General features: G+C 37.3%; 1 protein-coding gene across 1 annotated transcript in view; it reads left to right on the forward strand.

Annotated features, from left to right (window-relative positions):
- slc2a9 (solute carrier family 2 (facilitated glucose transporter), member 9) overlaps positions 1-17,928 on the forward strand; it is a 92,442-nt gene that overhangs the window by 42,430 nt on the left and 32,084 nt on the right. The window contains exon 7 of the mRNA XM_015401976.1: positions 12,308-12,440. Coding sequence (XP_015257462.1) covers positions 12,308-12,440 — 133 coding nt within the window. The remainder of the gene's footprint in view (positions 1-12,307; positions 12,441-17,928) is intronic.

A 17,928-nucleotide genomic window follows, 5' to 3' on the forward strand; every position in this document is an offset into this window, starting at 1 on the left:
TCATATGGTCACCAGTCTGTCATGATGTTGAATTTCAGTCCCAATTAGTTTCCATTCCACCACACGGTGGAATGGAGCCAGGAATTGGATCTGGGATATATACTTCTCAGAAGGGAAATTGGCATAATGGTCTTTATAGTGAATCCACCTAAACAGAGTACGTCTGAAGAGAAAGCTGGGTGTTTGAACTGTGTTTTTTATAAGGAACACTTAACTTATCATCTTAAAAATGTAAAATATCACAGATTTCTGTTAGCATAATATATCATCCAATAGAATGTGGTGAAGCAAAATATTACTTGCCCATTCTGCCAGTTCTGTTAGCTCTACGTCTGCCGTAGACACAGACGTCCATCCCAATTAACACTGGGATGTAACTCAATGGTGAAATAAATAATTCTTATTTCTTGTTTAAACCGTTGCATATATTAGCTGCAACATATAAATCAAGATGCTATGATCGAAAAATGACCAGGGTTTTTAAATTTTGGGATAATATCGTCTGATAAAGGCTACATTTATATACATCTTTAAGCCAGAATGATTTGACATTTAAATATGATTCACTACGACTTGAACATCCTAGACTATTCTTTTAATATTTTCTGATTGTTGACTTTTTTGCTTATTCATTCAGCAGTATTGTCCATTTCTTATACACCAGACAACTGCATAGTCATTCCAGTATTTCACCACAAGACAGAAGTCTGTCTGTCTTTCACTGAAAGTCTGAGGTGTACAGAGTTAAAGGGAATAGGGAGAGAACTGTCCCCTATAGTGTCCATGTGCTGCTGTGTACCTGCTTAGACACTTGACCCTTCAGCCTCACAAACTGTGGTCTTTTTGTCCACCAGTCTTTGATCAAGGTAATTATTAAGACCTCCAACTGAGTCTTGTGAAGTTCCTGGGTTAGGATACATTTTAAAGGGTGCTGTACAATTTCAAAGAGCTGCTGTGCACAGGCCTTCAGGGATATAGGGCTGACATCAGCTGAGCCTGTTACTTTATTCATATTTAGTCTCTTCAGTTACCTCTTTACTTGAATTTTAAAAAAGTTGGACCCCTGGTATGGAGTTGACAGTTAGAAAACAAAAGGGGTCCTATAGCCCTAAATGATTCTATATATGTCTGACAACATGATCTTAGTATACACCCAAAAATGCCTATTTTAGCTTTATTAAATCAAATATTTCATTATTGAGTTGGATTTCTTTAATAGCAATGAATAATAGCAACCAGTGATGCTTGAAGCTTTTAAACCAATCACTGACGTTCTACAGATCACTCACATTGAGGAAATAAGTTGTAGATTCAAGCTTGCTCAAACTCCAGACAAAATTGCCAGTCAGTCACGGGCAGCAGTGTTGCCAATTTAACCATTTTGTCACTATATGTAGCAACTCTTCAGCCCCCTCCAATTACCTGTTTTCAAAAAAACAACAAGCGAAATAATCTAGCGACTTTTTTCTGTATTGTCAGAGAATTTAACCACAAAATTTGCAAGCTCTGATCTCTTTGAGTTTACTTTCTTTAGCTAGCAGCGAGTGCTGCTCTACAGTAAGCCACTCCCAATTTTAAAGCACCTGACAGTGGGCCAGTCTGGTTGGACATTTAATTACCAAATCTGGTCGCTGCTGACAATTAAGCAAGTTTCACCTGCTCTGCCCCTGCTCTAACATGAACAAAATCAATTTTGACTGCAATTTGCATCTGTTATCGTGAGCAAGACTTACTGTTTAGGTGTAAACGGCACAGTCACAAATGCCGGAACTATGAAGTTTCATTCAAAATGGAAGTAGTAACACCATTTTGAAGGTGAAGGTAGGCAGTCAGTGGAACGCTTGTATTGCATAAAGGGCCTTAAAGATTAAGATGTTTTTATTACAACAAGTTTGTGGTCAAGGCACAACTTGCTTGGATTTAAGCAAATATTACAAGAACAATCCATCCATTCATTCATCCATCAGATGGCCGAACCCCTTATAAATTGATCCACCATTACTATATCTCTGATCCACCTAGGATGATATTATTAAACCCATGACCATTGTGAACTGTAAGTCATAAGACTGGATTGCAAAACAATTGTTGACAAAGGACAAAACAAAGACAGTAGCATAAGCACAATCTGTTGTGGACAGAACAAAGAAATAATATCTTCCTCCACTGATGTTAGAAATATCAGCAGATGTGTCATATGATGCAGATAATAACATGCTGAGGATGGAATGCAGCAGCTTTTCTTGGATTTAATGCATTTGGATGACACACATTAGGACATGAGGGCAGTCCAAGAGGAAATCTTTGTACATAAGGACTCTACGTGCCATGTTCCCAGTTGTTGATCTAGAACATTTTACATGTGGGTCAAAGGGGACGAAAAATGTCTAGGCAGGGCAGCAATGCTTGTTGATTGTGTTTGAACATTGTGTTTGTTTGTGTCATTGTTTTTGCTGGGAAACAAAGATTAATTTTAGGTGTAGGCTAACTAAGAGAAAAAAAATGTTTCACAAAATATATAAAAAACACAGAACAGTGTTGTTTTTGTCAACGAGAACGATGACGAAAATATATCATTGACGCTCCTTTTTTCATGAAGATAACAAAAACTGACGAGCTAAACATGGATCTCTTATGACGAAAACATGACGACTCGGTTGTGAGTTTTCGTTAAAGAGATGAGTGAATAAAAAATTTTATAAAAATGTTTAAAATGCATCATTTAGCTGTAATCTGTTATACAAGCTAAGCTTTATCAGCCATGCAGCTGCCTCTTGTTTTGTCATGCGGCCCACCTGGTGTACTGCGATGCACATTCTGCATAAACATAGATGGACCATTGCAGCAGTGGCATGGGTAAAAATAAGGCGGAATGATTGGGTGCTGCATGCTAAACTCAGATTCAATTCATAGTCTGCGGTTTACACTTCACAGTGATGGTTCGCTCTCGCAGTATGGCTAAATCTACTTTGAACCCTGATTAGTGGTAACCAAGGGGCAAACTGAAGAAATAAAGCCAAAATTGTCAAAGTAGAAAGAAGAAGGCTTTTGTTCTTTGCTTTTTTGGAGTACTGAAAACTTTATTCATCTGTGTGTAATGCATAACTCATAGCAGATCAGTGTTTGCTTTGGGATGGAAACCTTGCATTGTTATGATCTTGGCAATTATCACTAGCTTAACTCCATTCACCTGTCTAACTCTGCCCAGTTTCTAATCCCTGCTCATCTGATCCACCTGCTCCTGCCTCTATTTAGTGTGCTGTCATCCAGTTATCAAGCAAGATTGTTCTTGTTCTCTCTAGCCAGTGGTGAGTGTTTTAGAGTTCCTTGGTGTTTCTGATTTCCTGATCCTGACCTGTTCTGCCTCACTACCACTGAGCCTGTCGGTTCCTGTCTGATCTCAGTGGTGAGAGTGTTTTTAGCATTACCTTAGTGTTTCTGATTACCCTATCCTGACCTGTTCTGCCTGTCAACCACTGAGCCTGCCTGTTCCCATCTGAACGGTTTGCCTGACCTGGCCTCTGACACTGGCGGATGCCGCATCTTGTTGGCAGCCCACTGGCTGGATCCTACCTTGTTCTCTGGGCACGGATTGAGCTGTTAAACCAGGTTAGTGACTCACATGGAGAATCATCCTCCACCAGATTAACATGGTAAATAACCTGTGTTTCTCTCCTGCAGAGTTTCCTGTGATAAACGCCCTTGCTGCTGCTACTCTGATCCGCTGGTTTTAAATAAAAAAATGTTGAATAATCCCGCTGTCTGTCTTGCCTTGAATACTGCTTCCTCTGTTCTGAATTGTAACGATGACAAAAGTAACATTTTCAATTCAAAAACATGTTTTTCTAAGTCAGTGAATAAACAAACATGAGCAAAGCAGCTCACATAAAAATGGTAAATTGTCTGTGCTTGCTTTTTCAAGTCCGAGGATTTGACCTAAGCGCTTTCCACTAAATTCAGTCATTCCCTCATTCACACACTCTCACACATATCTAGTGTTTTAATGCACTGTTTATTTACTTGGTTGACGGTTTAATCATTTAGTTTTTTAGAAACCTACATTATTCCGTACAGCTCTTTTTTAAAACTACTGCTTTAGAAGTGAGAACAACACATGAACATTGATTATAGCACAATTTGATATATTATATGATACAAAAAATATATTGCAACAAGATATATCATTTTGCCTTTAAGGGTTTAACATTTGCTATAAACAGAATATAGAGTTCTATTTCTGAAACTGACACCAGAACTATGGCGGTAGATCTATGCACTAAGCATTGGTTTTCAAAGCTTAACATGTGCTATTTAACATGCAACATTTAGTGCAATTTAAACATGGGTTGCATTGACAGGAGAATTTCAAGCTTGAGTACCCCCAGTGGACCAACGCATGTGATACTGCTTGTGCATCAGATGGGTGTGCTAGACACATTGAAAACAAAGGTTCCCACTCGAGACTTTAGAAATGGGATTTTTTGCATATGTTTTCTCAGCTGCTATGTATGTAATATTAACATATTTCATAATATATATATGGTTTCAGTAAATCCATGTATAAATTGAAGGCTGTTAGGGGCTTTTGGATGAATCAGGGATTAATTGTTAAAGTTATTTTGATCACATAAAAATAGGTGGTTCCCTGTAGGTCTTCCCCGGCAGGCCTCTTTGATTATGAAATCAGAAAAACACACGAAGAATGCACACAAGATCTGAGAAAGAGCAAATTATCTAAAATGGGATGGGCTGGGGTGGGGATTGGAGGTGGTGATGGGTTTTTTAGTCGCATGTTTAATATGCCTTAGACTTAGAAAAGTAAGTATAGAGAAAATGTACAGGTAATTAAAACTTGTTTACACAATCCTCTTTTTTTTTTTTAAATACTCCCTTAAAGAAACTAAAGATTATATGTTTGAATCGATATGACATTGGCCATGATTCAGGGGTCACCACAGCAAGTTGTTATCCAAACCCTTCCTAAGGCGACTGTGATTTAAATCTAGATCCACCATATTACAGTCACCTACTTAAAGTACTTCATCTTTAAGTCTTCACAACTAAGCTCACTATGGAAAACAAATCATAAAGGTTATATACTCTGATTTTGCCTTCTTTTCGAGGGGGATGCATCCGTACTGGGGCGGGTATTTCTGCTCCCCGCTGGCACTTGTCACTGCATTTAAATATTTTCCTAATGACCTATGGTGGAACAGTTTAAAATAATACCTACATCCAATTAAAATTTAAAACTTTAAAAATATTTCTTATTCTTAGCCTTTACCACCAGATAACAGGTAGCAGGGATTCCTTGAGTCTTTCAATCAGACTGTCTATGTGACGGAATACACAGACAAATTAGATAAAGCGAAATAGCCTATAGTAAATAGTAAATGTTGGCACAACTTAGTCAAGGCGGAGAGCTTTGCCGGACTAGATTTGGACTGGAAACGAAATGTAATTCTGCTAGATAGAAAACTTAAAAAAATGTATCAGCAGTTCATTGCTGTGTGTTACCTTCTGATTTAGCAAGATTTTGCTTTGTCTTTTGCATTTGGAAAGATGGAGGGTTTCTCATGGGGAAACAAACAGTCAGGGGCAGAGCTTAGAATTCATTCTTTACAGGACCAGGGATAGTTCCTTTGAAATATTATTAAACGCACATTTGGTTTTGGACATAAAAACTCTAAGGTGTAGGACCAAAGCCCTGTGAAAGTGAAAATACCAAAGTACACAAATGTATTAAAATTCTACCCAGGATTTGCAAAGCACCAGACTTTTTAGGGGCAATTGAAAAGTAGTTAAACATATAAATATCAAGTGAAGGGTTTTAGCGAAAGCTGTAATGCTCCACTTGTAAAGAGATATCTATTGGGCTTCTCCTTGGCACAAAGAAAACAATTCTGTTACACTGCCAGATAGTACTCATGCTGATGATTCCAAGTCATTTATTTTATTGATAATGGTGATTTTCTTCTTACAGTTAATAAATACACAACAGTTAAGGTTCGACCATTACATTTTTGTACAAAAATGTTGCCTTGCTTAAAGGCCACCTTTTAAACAGTAATTTTAATCTAAGAAACAAGCCTCATGGTAATGTATATTCCAATGCAAGACTAACAGCCAAACTCAGTGCCAACTCAAGTTTATTCATTTTAGGAAGTGTTGTGAATATTATTTAGAATAAAATAGAATAGAGTAGAAAATCCCTTTTTTGTCCCAAAATGGGGAAATTCTCTATGTTTAATCAGATCCCTCTTCCTCAATCTAATGATATAAAAAATGTTCAGAACCGTCATCTTCTGCTTTATTTGGGACTGAGTGGCAAGGGCTCTTTGTGAGGGCTCTTTGCTGGAGGAAGCCCAATGGACTCCTGGGCCAGCTGAGAGACATAGACCCTCCATCTTGTCCTGGGTCGTCCTCCTAGCCTTCTCCCAGTGGAACATGCCTGGAACATCTTTTGAGGGAGGTTTCCAGAATGCGTCCGAAATAATATGTCCGAGCTACCCAAGCTGGTTCCTTTCGATGTGGAGGAGAAGCGGCTCTACAACAAGCCTCTTGCTAATGACAAAGCTCCTCAGCTCATCTCTAAGAGAGAGCCCAGCCCCCCTACAGAGAAAGCTCAGTTCGGCGGTTTGTATCCGGGATCTTGCTCTTTTGGTCATGATTTCATGGCCGTAGGTGAGGGTAGGAATATACACCGACCAGTAAATTGAGAGCTCTGCATTTTTGCTTAGCTCTCTCTTCAACATGACAGACAGACAGCGTCTGCATTGTAGCAGCAACTGCATGTTCAGATCGTTAATTCTTCGAATGTACATATTACAACATAGAGTGAACTCTCTCACATGAAAAAATATTGTTTACATTAAGACTCTGAACAAATATCCAGAAATCTGATGTGTGTTCTTCTGTAAATTCTGAAATTTAAGTATTTTATGTTGGTTTTGTATTTATGTAGAGATGTCATGTGAAAACACAATTCAAAGACTTTAAAGCCCTTTTCTGCTTAATGTTTTGTGTGACGTTTAAACTTTGTCACTAATGTACACAATGCAAACCTACAACTTCACATTTGTACTCTTCCAGCATTTAGAAATAGGAGTGACAAACATCTTTTCCGTCCAGTGAATCTTGGATAAAACCCCATTTTTACAATACGCCAATAAACCAGTGCCCATCCAGATGGCCTGATGGATGTGAATTATCTCTATATCTACAGAGCAGATTTTTCAAATTAATTTGCTGTGGAGCTTTCTCTGGGGAAGGAAAAGCTGCTGCATTTTTATCCAAGGATGTTTCCTGAACAGAAATGGTCTCCATGTAGAGTATTTTTTAAAACTCTATAATTATCCATTTTTTATACCTGCTTATTCTTGCAATGTTGGAGGGAGACTGGGGGCCTATGGTGTGCACTAGTCATAAGGCATGAGGCTTTGTAGATACTGATCAAGTCACCGTTCAATCATAGGGCAACACTAAGGACTGTGTGTTTTAAAGTTTAAAGTTTTGAAACAATTTCGAGACTGATTAAGCTAATTTACAGATTCATTCAAGGTCTGACTTATAGCAAAAGAAGGGAATCATTTTAAATATATATTTAAAAATATTTACAAACTTATTGTTTCAACCGCAACCTTCGTAAATATAATATAGATGTTGCATGCTCGTTTTTGCTGTTGATTTATTGTGCAACATGCTCCCCCCCCATTTCATTCTAGCTGTTACGCAAGGGATGATGTGTGATGAATGCATTGACATGCTTCGTGCTGGCCTTTATGGAGACTCCATCAGGTTTCCTCCCGATGACAGTGTCTGCTAATGGGAGCTGGTCCAAGATGTCATTTGTTGTCGAGTGTGAAATTGTGATAAGCCATGACAAATGATAATTAAAGTAACCTTGATGTTCAGCGTCTGACCTTCTCCCAGTAGAGGAGCATGTTTATTTAGGTTTTGCAGGAGCAGGCCTTTAGCCAATCTGTCACTAATTGCCCATGGGGTTCCCAGGCTGTCAGCATGCTTCAGAAAAAGACAAAAGTTCCGTTTAGGAGCCTTAATGAGCTTTATTTATACCCTGTGTTCTCCATTACATCAGTCAATAGCTTTAGAGAGTTGAGCAAATAGAAAAAAAGGGTTGATTAGTAGTTTTATTGAGAAAATCTTATTAATTTTATGTTAGATAGTCAGTGGACTTGATTTTACACTTGGAAGGATATTGAAAATATTCCTGTGTGACTGAACCTAAAGTTGTTGGATGTAGAAAGATATATCATTCTGAACAGGAACAGGGGCTTTCCTGAGCTACTATTTCTGATGATTTGTCTGTGTTTACATACTTTCCAAATCTACATTCTCAATTGAAATGAATCTACCACTTTTTGACGCGCAAATCTGCTTCAACTATTTAACACCTCTGGAAGCTTTCTGAAATGCAAATGCATGAATGGAAGCAATATTTATTCACTTTTATGCAAACTTGAATCACCTATATCTAAGTTAGATTTATGGAACTGAAATATTGAACAAAACATTTATTTTTAACCAGATGTTCTAAACATCTGTGTGCTAAAATGTACTATAATCTTGCAAAACAGGTAATTTTTGTGGGAATTTTGAATCTTTAGAATTTATCACACTGAGCATTTACAATACAGAGAAGGAAAAAGTTAGTGAAAGACATTTGTAAAAAATAAAGTGGTTTTACCTGAATACTACTATTATTGCGGGACTTATAATTTTGCATTTAAAGTGTTGGATTAGCTCTTTATTCACCAGACCAACATGGGATCAATGAATGTTTAATGGGGGAGGCTTCACTAGTTTCAAAAGTGGCGATCTCACAGGGCAAAACAAAAATAAACTATTTTAAACAACTGAACTAGCCTAGGACTGATCACAATTTATCTAAAAAGGGCTTCAGTTATAGTCATTTTGTTTATGTGCATTTTTTGGGGTGATACCTGATGAAGGCTTTGTAAAGTGCTATAAGAAGCTCAGATCAATTTCAAGGGTGCTTCATATATATCAAGACCATTATCCTACCACCACATGTTGCCAGAAATTGCACAGTTGTTGACAAATATGGCTTAACTCACATTAAAAAACTCCATACCGTATTTCCATTCTAGCACTTTGACACTAATATAATAAAGACAATTGAATTACTTTTTGTAATTGTAACAGCAACAGGGTCAAAGTTGTTGGATGACTGACCAGAGACAGTCAGCATTTAATCTCCTTGTCCATTAGCAGAAATGCTCTATTTTAAATCTGAAATTCCTTTATGCATCTGCCCTGTAATTAACAATAACAAAATATCTGATCCCCCATCATTCTCTGTGAATCCTAACACATTTTTCTCCAAATAAGAGTGGCATCACACATCTGCAAGGCCCAACTGTCATTTTGCTCTTCTGACAGACCATCAGCAAAATAGGCTTATGGAGAAGGTGACATTCATCACAAACAGCTGCAGGCAGATGGATGATAGGCTTTTCTTCTGATCCTAGCAGATGCCTAAATAAGGTCTTCCAAAGGCATTTACTAACCAGGCTCTTACCTTGTGGACATTCTACAGTGTTTGGCTCTCTAGCCATTAATAGAATAGCTCCTGAGAAATGTTCATTTTCCAGGTATCAGGCTAGGCCAAGATGGAAAGAACTGCAGAGATTTGCAGCTACTGATGAGGGGGAATCTGTATCTCAGCGTGGCATGGTAAAGCTTAAATAGGTTTGTCACAAAGCAGACTTAAAAAAACAGAAGCTTACAATGTGCTTTAATTAAGATTGACCCAATGTGAAAAGAAAAACACACTTAACCTACAATAATTGGATACAGAGCAGATGTGGCTCACCTGGTGTTTTCATTTTCTCTATCAAAGCATGCTGGGTTTTACATTATTTGAACAAGACTCATTATTGCCAGAAAAAGCAAATAGCTTCTCTTTTCAGTATACAACAGTTTACAACATACAACATAGTATAAGGCTATAAATCCCTTTCAAAAATAATAACTTCCAGAGTTGTTCTCTGAGTAGAGTCATAAAACTCCTGTGAAAGTGAGTACCAATAGCTGTGCATTCATCAGTATGTCCTGGCTGATGACTTGAAATATTTAAATTGAGTCAACCCATAAAAATTAAGTATTAAGAGTTAGAGACTTGGTGTCAGGGTGACCAAATGTCAAATTTATCCAGGGCAGTACAACAATTTTTACCTCTGTTCCACTGTCTCACAAACCGAAGCATGTCCCACATTTGATTGGGTAAAATCATAAAAATGTAAAAGAAGTTCAATGTTCCTTTCCTCAATGCGAACAGAGCAAAGCTGCAATAATTGTCACTGAACAACCCCAATGCCCCATGTCTTGACCAAGCTTTGCATAATACTTTTAAAGCAAAACATCACATTTTAACAGAAAAATATTATGGAATCTACATTAAATAAAAAGAAAACACATCTAGAAAAAAAGACTGCAGAATGGTCTGTAAGGGGACAAGCCCAGTGAGAAGTTATTCCCAGAGAGCTTTTTGTAAAGTTTGCCAAAATTATTTTTACATTTTATTCTAGGGGAGCAGAGTGTAAAGCAACACAGTAAGTCAATCAGTTGTGCATCCAGCATGATCTCTCATTTCTATTTTTAACAAGTTTGCATAGATTTTAAAGCAGGGGTCACCAACCATTTCAAGGCTGAGGGCTACTTCATGGCTATTGAATCATAGGATGGGCTACCAATACTGACCTATGAACAAGAGGGGTCAGCGTTCACCTAAACTTTATCCAAATTAAACACATTTTTATTGTTAACTTTAAATTTCTAATTTGCCTTTAAACATTATAATTTTAAAATCTCTATAAATACTAAAATGCCCTATATGATTATTATGATGATATGCTCTATAAATGATTAAAAAGAAGAGTCACAGAATAAAATAAAATTTCAAACTTAGCCCACTGCTGAGTTTTCAGAAGGTGTTGAGGGCACCCCATGTGGTCCTTGAGGGCCCCTTGGTGCCCGCGGGCACCGCGTTGGTGACCCCTGTTTTAAAGTAAGGTTAACATAATGGATCCAGTGATCCGTTCCAACTGAACCGATTCCGGCTACAAAGTGATTGTCACCCAGTTGCAGCTCCTGGATTTGGCGGTGGTAGACTACTCTCTAAACTGGATTTGTCCGGTGAACCCAGGGATGTTAATGCAGACGGCTTTATTCAGTTTTCTATAACAAATAAAGAACAGGGACTCGCTCAATTAAAATCTTGTTCAATGTTAAAGTGAAACAGGGCAGCAGCAGATTGAAGCTCCTAAGATTCAGTGACACAGTGAAGAGACAGAAAGGGAGTTTGTCTCCACTATTTAAATTGCTGTAATGTGACATGCAAATTGCTGGCATTATGTCAAGCAAAGGACAGTACCCGAATGTGGCCACTTTTTTGTTGGAAATACATCCAAAGTGAACGCACCAAGACTGTGTGTAGATACCACACATTGACACCTATATTAATGCTTGAAGAGCAAAAAAACAATTGTTTACCTTAGCTACAGTACTTCATTCCTTTCTGGTATAAGTTTTTTTTTTCTCTTAGCATCTGAAACATTTCTTTGTCTGTTAACCAAGATACCATCAACAAACAGTAAAGTGTATAGAATATCTCCTAGGATTAGGATCTACGGAGGCGTCAGGCTTTCTCAGTTGGAGACAATAGATTCTTTCCTCTATATTCCATCAAGCGTCTCAGAGGGGCATCACTGAGGAACATAATTAATGGCTTTGTTAGACAAAGTAATATTTCTAACTGATAGGCTTTTTTCGCTGCATTTGCAAGCACTTTTCATAAGTCAAATTGGATTTGTACGTATATGTCGGTGTTAAAATGCACAGGTCATGGTTTACTTATGATGCTGTGTGGGAGGAAAAATAATAAATCTTGTCTCTCCATTCAGACAAGCAATGAAAAGAATGTAATGGGGTGAATACAGCACTAATGTTTCTCTTGCAGGAAATATGATTACGTAGTTGTTGCAGAACTCTGTCACATTTTTGGTCTTTGGTAGTGTAGATTTCCCTGTTAATCATGCATCATAAATTGAAACTAGGTGCTGATAGGTGTGAGAATGTTTTTATTTTATTTTATTCATTAGTTTATTAACCCAGTTATAACTGGACTTTATTTGTTTGGTTGAGTAGTAACCATTGTAATACGCAGTTCTTCAATATATTAATGTCTATATGTCTGTTTAATACATGGTAGCTCTTCTGTTTCTGAGGCTTTGATGTCAATTTTGTGTTCATGTTCCAACTGCAGGAGTCCAGGTGGAACTACCTGTTCACTTTCCTGGCATTTCCGTCATTGCTGCAGCTGTGTGTCCTACCTTTCCTCCCTGAAAGTCCCCGCTACCTGCTGATGGAAAGGAGGGATGAGGCAGGAGCTGAGCGAGGTATTATTTTACGAAGCAACCTGTCAAATACAATGGTGCTTGAAAATTTACATACCTTACCATTGAGGAAAATGATAAATCCACACTAGTAATTCAAATAACACAACATTGGAAAAATACAAATTTACTAAATGATAATGTAGTAAAATAAGATATTGTTTTTGAAAATATAAACCAACATTCCTGTCAACAGGTGCAGAAGTCTGAACATTTATTGAACATTACAGAAAGCACCTGATTTCTCAAAATGTTAGTTCAAGAGCTCCACCAGGCTTGTTTATCTCTTACCGTAATTATTATTTCTCATATATGCATTTTATATATTTAAAATCAATGTCATGATTTACATTTTCTTGCATTTTATTTATAATTCCTTTTTTCAATTTCAATTTCAATTTATTTGACCTTCTTTAATGTAAACATTCATACACAACTGTATATTTGCACATGTACGGAAATTATCTTTCTCGACATATTTATTTATCTCCAAAATGTAGAAAGACAAGAGCAAGCTATTCTTTTGATGATATACCTTTGTGGCTCAACTGAAAATAATTTATATTTCATGCTACCCAGTGTGACTCTGGAAGTCAATTTGGGTAAAAGCTTTTTTCATGTGTACTTCAATACCTACTCATATTCCAAGCCGTTCAAAGAAGAAAAAGATTTTTGCCAAACATTTATGTCTATTATTTTTAGCCCAGCTTTATATTGATTTAATTCAGTCATATTGCATTTGTTTAAGACCTCAAGCTACTGAATGTTGGAAATTAGGGTCTTTCACAAACTGACTCGTCCCACCACAGTTGCCTTATACATATGAAAAGTATATAAAGTTCTACATTGAAAAACATTGATAAAACAAAGAGTTTTTTTTATTTTTGCACATACAGTTGGAAAATATGCAAAGGACAAAAAACATTTAGGGCCATTTAGAAGTTTACATATAGCCAATCTAGATAACTATTAAAATAAGGTAAAAACGTTACAGTTATTTCTAGATTGTCAGAACAGATGTAGCTGTAGTTAGACTTAGACTTGACAACATTTATTGTCATTTTGTAAATGGCATGTACTTTATTCAAGTTAGGAGACTTGACCAAAGCGCTTTACACTACATTCATTCACCCATTCTCACACACTGATGGTGGCAAGCTACATTGTAGCCACAGCTGCCCTGGGGCTCACTGACAGAAGCGGGGCTGCCGTACACTGGCGCCACCGGGCCCTCTGACCACCATCAGTAGACAATGCAGGTGAAGTGTCTTGCCCAAGGACACAACGACACTGAAGGTCGGAGTTGGGGCTTGAACCGTCAACCCTTCGATTTCAGGGCAAACTCCTACATCCAACGCCACTGTCTGCCTTTTTTTGTATACACAGAGTTTATACAAAATTAAATTTCGTTTTGTACGGCTCCCATGACATTTCCATTTCCTTAATGTGCAGCAGTGATCAAATGTAAACAGTGTGGGAGAAAAAACATGGTGCGAAAGAACAAATTGATATGGTCAGTTTGATGCCTGATGTCTGTGACATGATTTAGAGTTTTTTTTCAACATTCAGCAATCTCATAGCATTGGAAAATAAGTTGTTTCGGAATCTGCTGGACCTTTATTAAATGCTACGAAGCCTCTTCCCAGAGGGCAGCAGGGAGAACAGTCAATAGTGGAGGTGTGAAGGGTCATTGATGATTTTATGGGTTCGGCCATGCAGCGCTGGGATGAAATTGAGGGAAGAGGAGCCCTGATGATCCTCTCCGGTGTTCTCACTACTCTTCTCAGCTTCTTCCAATCTGTGGCTTTGCAGCCTCCACGCCACACAGTGAGACAGCTGGTCAGAACGCTCTCTATGGTGCTTCTGTAGAAGGTCGTTAGGATGGGTGGGGGCAAGTGGGCTCTCATCATCCTCCGCAGAAAGTACATATGCTTTAGTTACATATATACCCCTATTAAAGTTTTGACAAATACGTTTAGCTAGTCATACCCTGAAGACATGCCTTTCAAGCCTATTTGATTACTCATTGGAAAGTACAGTAGTAGAGGTCATTTATAAAGGTTTGCTTCTTTGGATAGCTTTTAATAATTGCCTGAGCATTTTCAACTAGGTTGAGGCTCAGGCCAAGTTACTTTAGTTTGTTTTGTAAAAGAAAAAATAGCGAGTGCTTTTATGATAAGTCACCTTTGCCATAATTTGAACAGGTTGTACAGTTACCAGGATCATAAGGCCTTAGTGTATCATTGACCGAGAGATACTATAACATTGTCACCATGTACAATAAAATTAGTGGAAAATAAACATGAACTCAGTGCCAACAAATAAGAGGCACCAGCTCCAAAACAAACTATCCTGAAGCTTCACTGACATTTCTTCGCTTCCATTGACAAAACAATAGATCTCTGGAGAAAGGTTTCATGGTCAGAGAAAAACCTCCAAACATTTTGATGGCAGTGTTATCATGCATCTTGAGACTCTTTAAGACACCTACCATTGGTACCAGGGCACCGAGCCTCAAAATGATCCAGCTTCACATCTAATCAACAGCTAAACAGCTGAAACATGAAGGGAATTTTCTTTTCTCAAAGGAAAATTATCCTGAATGCTCTTCAAACTGTTCAGTGAATAAACAAATGCTCTTGATTATCCACAGAAACCATGTGTGCCAATGTGTTTGTAACTTGGAAATCATAGCTAAGCAAATATAAAACTCTGAGAGAGGCAAAAGTAGAATGTAGAAAACAGCATTTTTTGTTGCTCCATATAAGACCAAATTGCACATTTATGCAATAGGACAAAAGAGGCTTTATATGTGCTATTCATCCAATAAATTCATGGAATTGAGTGACAAAGTCTTGAATTTAAAAACATTTTTCAACAGCTTAGTAAATTTTTTTGTGTGTTTAATAGATGTAAATCTTTTTTTATTTTCAGAATTGGATTTTCTTACTAATGCACAAACTTTATGCATATACTTCTGCATTGATAGAAGTTTTGTATTGTGACAACCCACCCTGTCCTATTATTACCAATCCAATGCCTTTTGGGACAGCTGAACTTGCTTTTTAGGATTTTTCCTTTGTAACCTAAATGGAACATTAGTATTTGTTCTACCTGCTTGGAAGCGGTTCCAATCTTACTGAGTATGAACGGAATGATAGAAGGTCGTGAAGGATTTGCTAGGGAGATGAGGCATTGGTTGCATGTTAACCACCAAGAATATTGTAACTTATTTCTTTAACCATTTAATCATTGTACACTGGGTTTAATGAGTATACAACCATTTTAGCAAGGTAACATTGGTTAGCTTTAGCTTGTTCTAATGCATCATTTAGCTTGTATCCTTTAGCTTCATACAGTTCCATAGCTTTCCTCTTTCTCCTGTTATTTAACCAGAGTGCCTCATCTTGCCGCCTGCAGCCTTCAACTGCTCTTTTATTATGAGCCTGACTAAAATTCTTAAATTGTGCAGAAGGGCCTCCTTTCTTGCCCCATATTCATGTCACATATGAACATAGGTGTTGCTTTAACATGAGGACCCAGCCGAAAATTGTCATTATAATAAACTGTAAGGAAAAAACACCCTTGCAGAGAAGTTTCAGGACAAACTCTTTGTGCCTCCTCACAAACTCTCTGTTGATGTCTTTGAGTTAATTGGTTGCCAAATATGTCATATAGAGATGTGAATTTTAGTTAAAGATGCCATCTTAAAATTCTAACACCATGACAGCCACCTGGTTGCTGTCAAACAAATTTCTATATTTATATCAAACACATTAGTACACTTGAAGATATAGACGGCCATCCTAAACAGCCAGATTGGGCAACATCCCAACCTGTCAACAATGCACGTAAGATGGAAAATGTTAGCCTTTAGATGCAAAACCCCATAATGCACCGCAACATATTTTTGAAAAATATTCGAACATAAGTTCTCCAAAAATAAGAGGAACATTGTGGTTTGGTTTAAACAAAAAAAAAATAGTTTTATTGTAATTTAGTTTCTTGCAAGGATTTTACAAATGAAGAAATAGGATTTTACAGTTTGAAGAAATACACAATTACACCATATGCCGGCCATCACAAGGATGTGCATGACAAGGAAGGGCTATATATACTGCATGCATCATTTAATTAGTTAACATTGTATTACTTCTTGAGCTCCTTGAGTTAAGTACCGTCACAGGTAGGTGTTTTGGCCGGAGAGTAAGTGTTGGGACCGGTATGACTTAAGGAGGGCCAGCCCTCGCACACTGAAATTAAGACCGGCCAACCGGGGAAAAGGTTGAAACTCAGTGGAGCACATTTATATATAGCTTACTCTCCCAATGTCTTTGTTTTTAATAGCTTCTTTCACCAAACAAATATGTCCAGTCTGAGTTGTATTTGTTATTTGGATCTTTATCCAGTTTAGAAAGATATTTAGAAAAGCACAAAATCAGTTACAGAAACAAAATGGAGATAGCTTTTACTCATTAACAATTAAAGATGAAAAATTCAAGTTTTTTCTAAATACACCATTTCACTTTGGTGCAATAATGTGCTTCTGTACTATGATAAAGATTGCCCTCTAACCCAAAGACTATTGTCTTGTTTAAGAACATCTTGCTTGACATACCTCAGTTCTACCCAGCAACGTGTTGCTGGTACAGACCTGCACCTTGCAGGATTTCAGTGCTGTGGTTGTTGCTGCGCTGTAGTTAAGGGACTTGTTGTTAATGCTCACAGATCTTGCAGACTGGCTCCTTGGTGTCCCATTAACATCACATAGTGCTAGACAGTAACAGCATGTTCTCTTGCTACCCCACCTGTTTCCTGTCATGCGACATAGCCACAGTGGTCTGCCATTAGTGATTTCAGAGTTTAAACATGAAAACAAATCTATGTCAAAGGCTGTCAAAGAAATCTCTTCACAGTTGATTTCAAAGTAGTTGGAGTTTTGTTTTTTGTTGTTGTGTATCTGCTTCTGCTCTGTCAGTACTCAGTGTGTATTTATCGAACATTTGTTATACCTACCAAAGGTAATATGAAAGTGTTTCTATCAAAGATAAAAGGAAGTGATACTAAATTAAATAACAAGACGACTGAAGCTGTAGTAGAGGAGCTGTCAACAAAGTCATCATGACATCAACTTTAATATTGACATAAATAGATACCAGTTGTTCTTTAGAAAAATGTAGGCAAGCTCTGTTTAAATGAGCTAAGGTGTACCAGCTAAAACTATTTTAGTTTAATCTTAGAATATAAATATTCTAATTATGTTTTTTTTTGACATTTTTGATATCTTTCTACCACCCTTTATTAGCAAAAAGGAGAAAACAAAACCTCTGAACGACTTTTATTGCTGTTGATGAAATCCACACAGAAACTGTCTAACATACACAAATAATACTATATAAAAAAATAACAATGTTTACCCCCTAAGTTCAATTTGCAGCTGATAAATAAAAATAACACATTAGTATTTATCTGCCATTGTAACTTAACAGGT

The sequence above is a fragment of the Cyprinodon variegatus genome, unplaced genomic scaffold (assembly GCF_000732505.1).
Source record: "Cyprinodon variegatus isolate N-32 unplaced genomic scaffold, C_variegatus-1.0 Scaffold1280, whole genome shotgun sequence".
Lineage (NCBI taxonomy): Eukaryota > Metazoa > Chordata > Actinopteri > Cyprinodontiformes > Cyprinodontidae > Cyprinodon > Cyprinodon variegatus.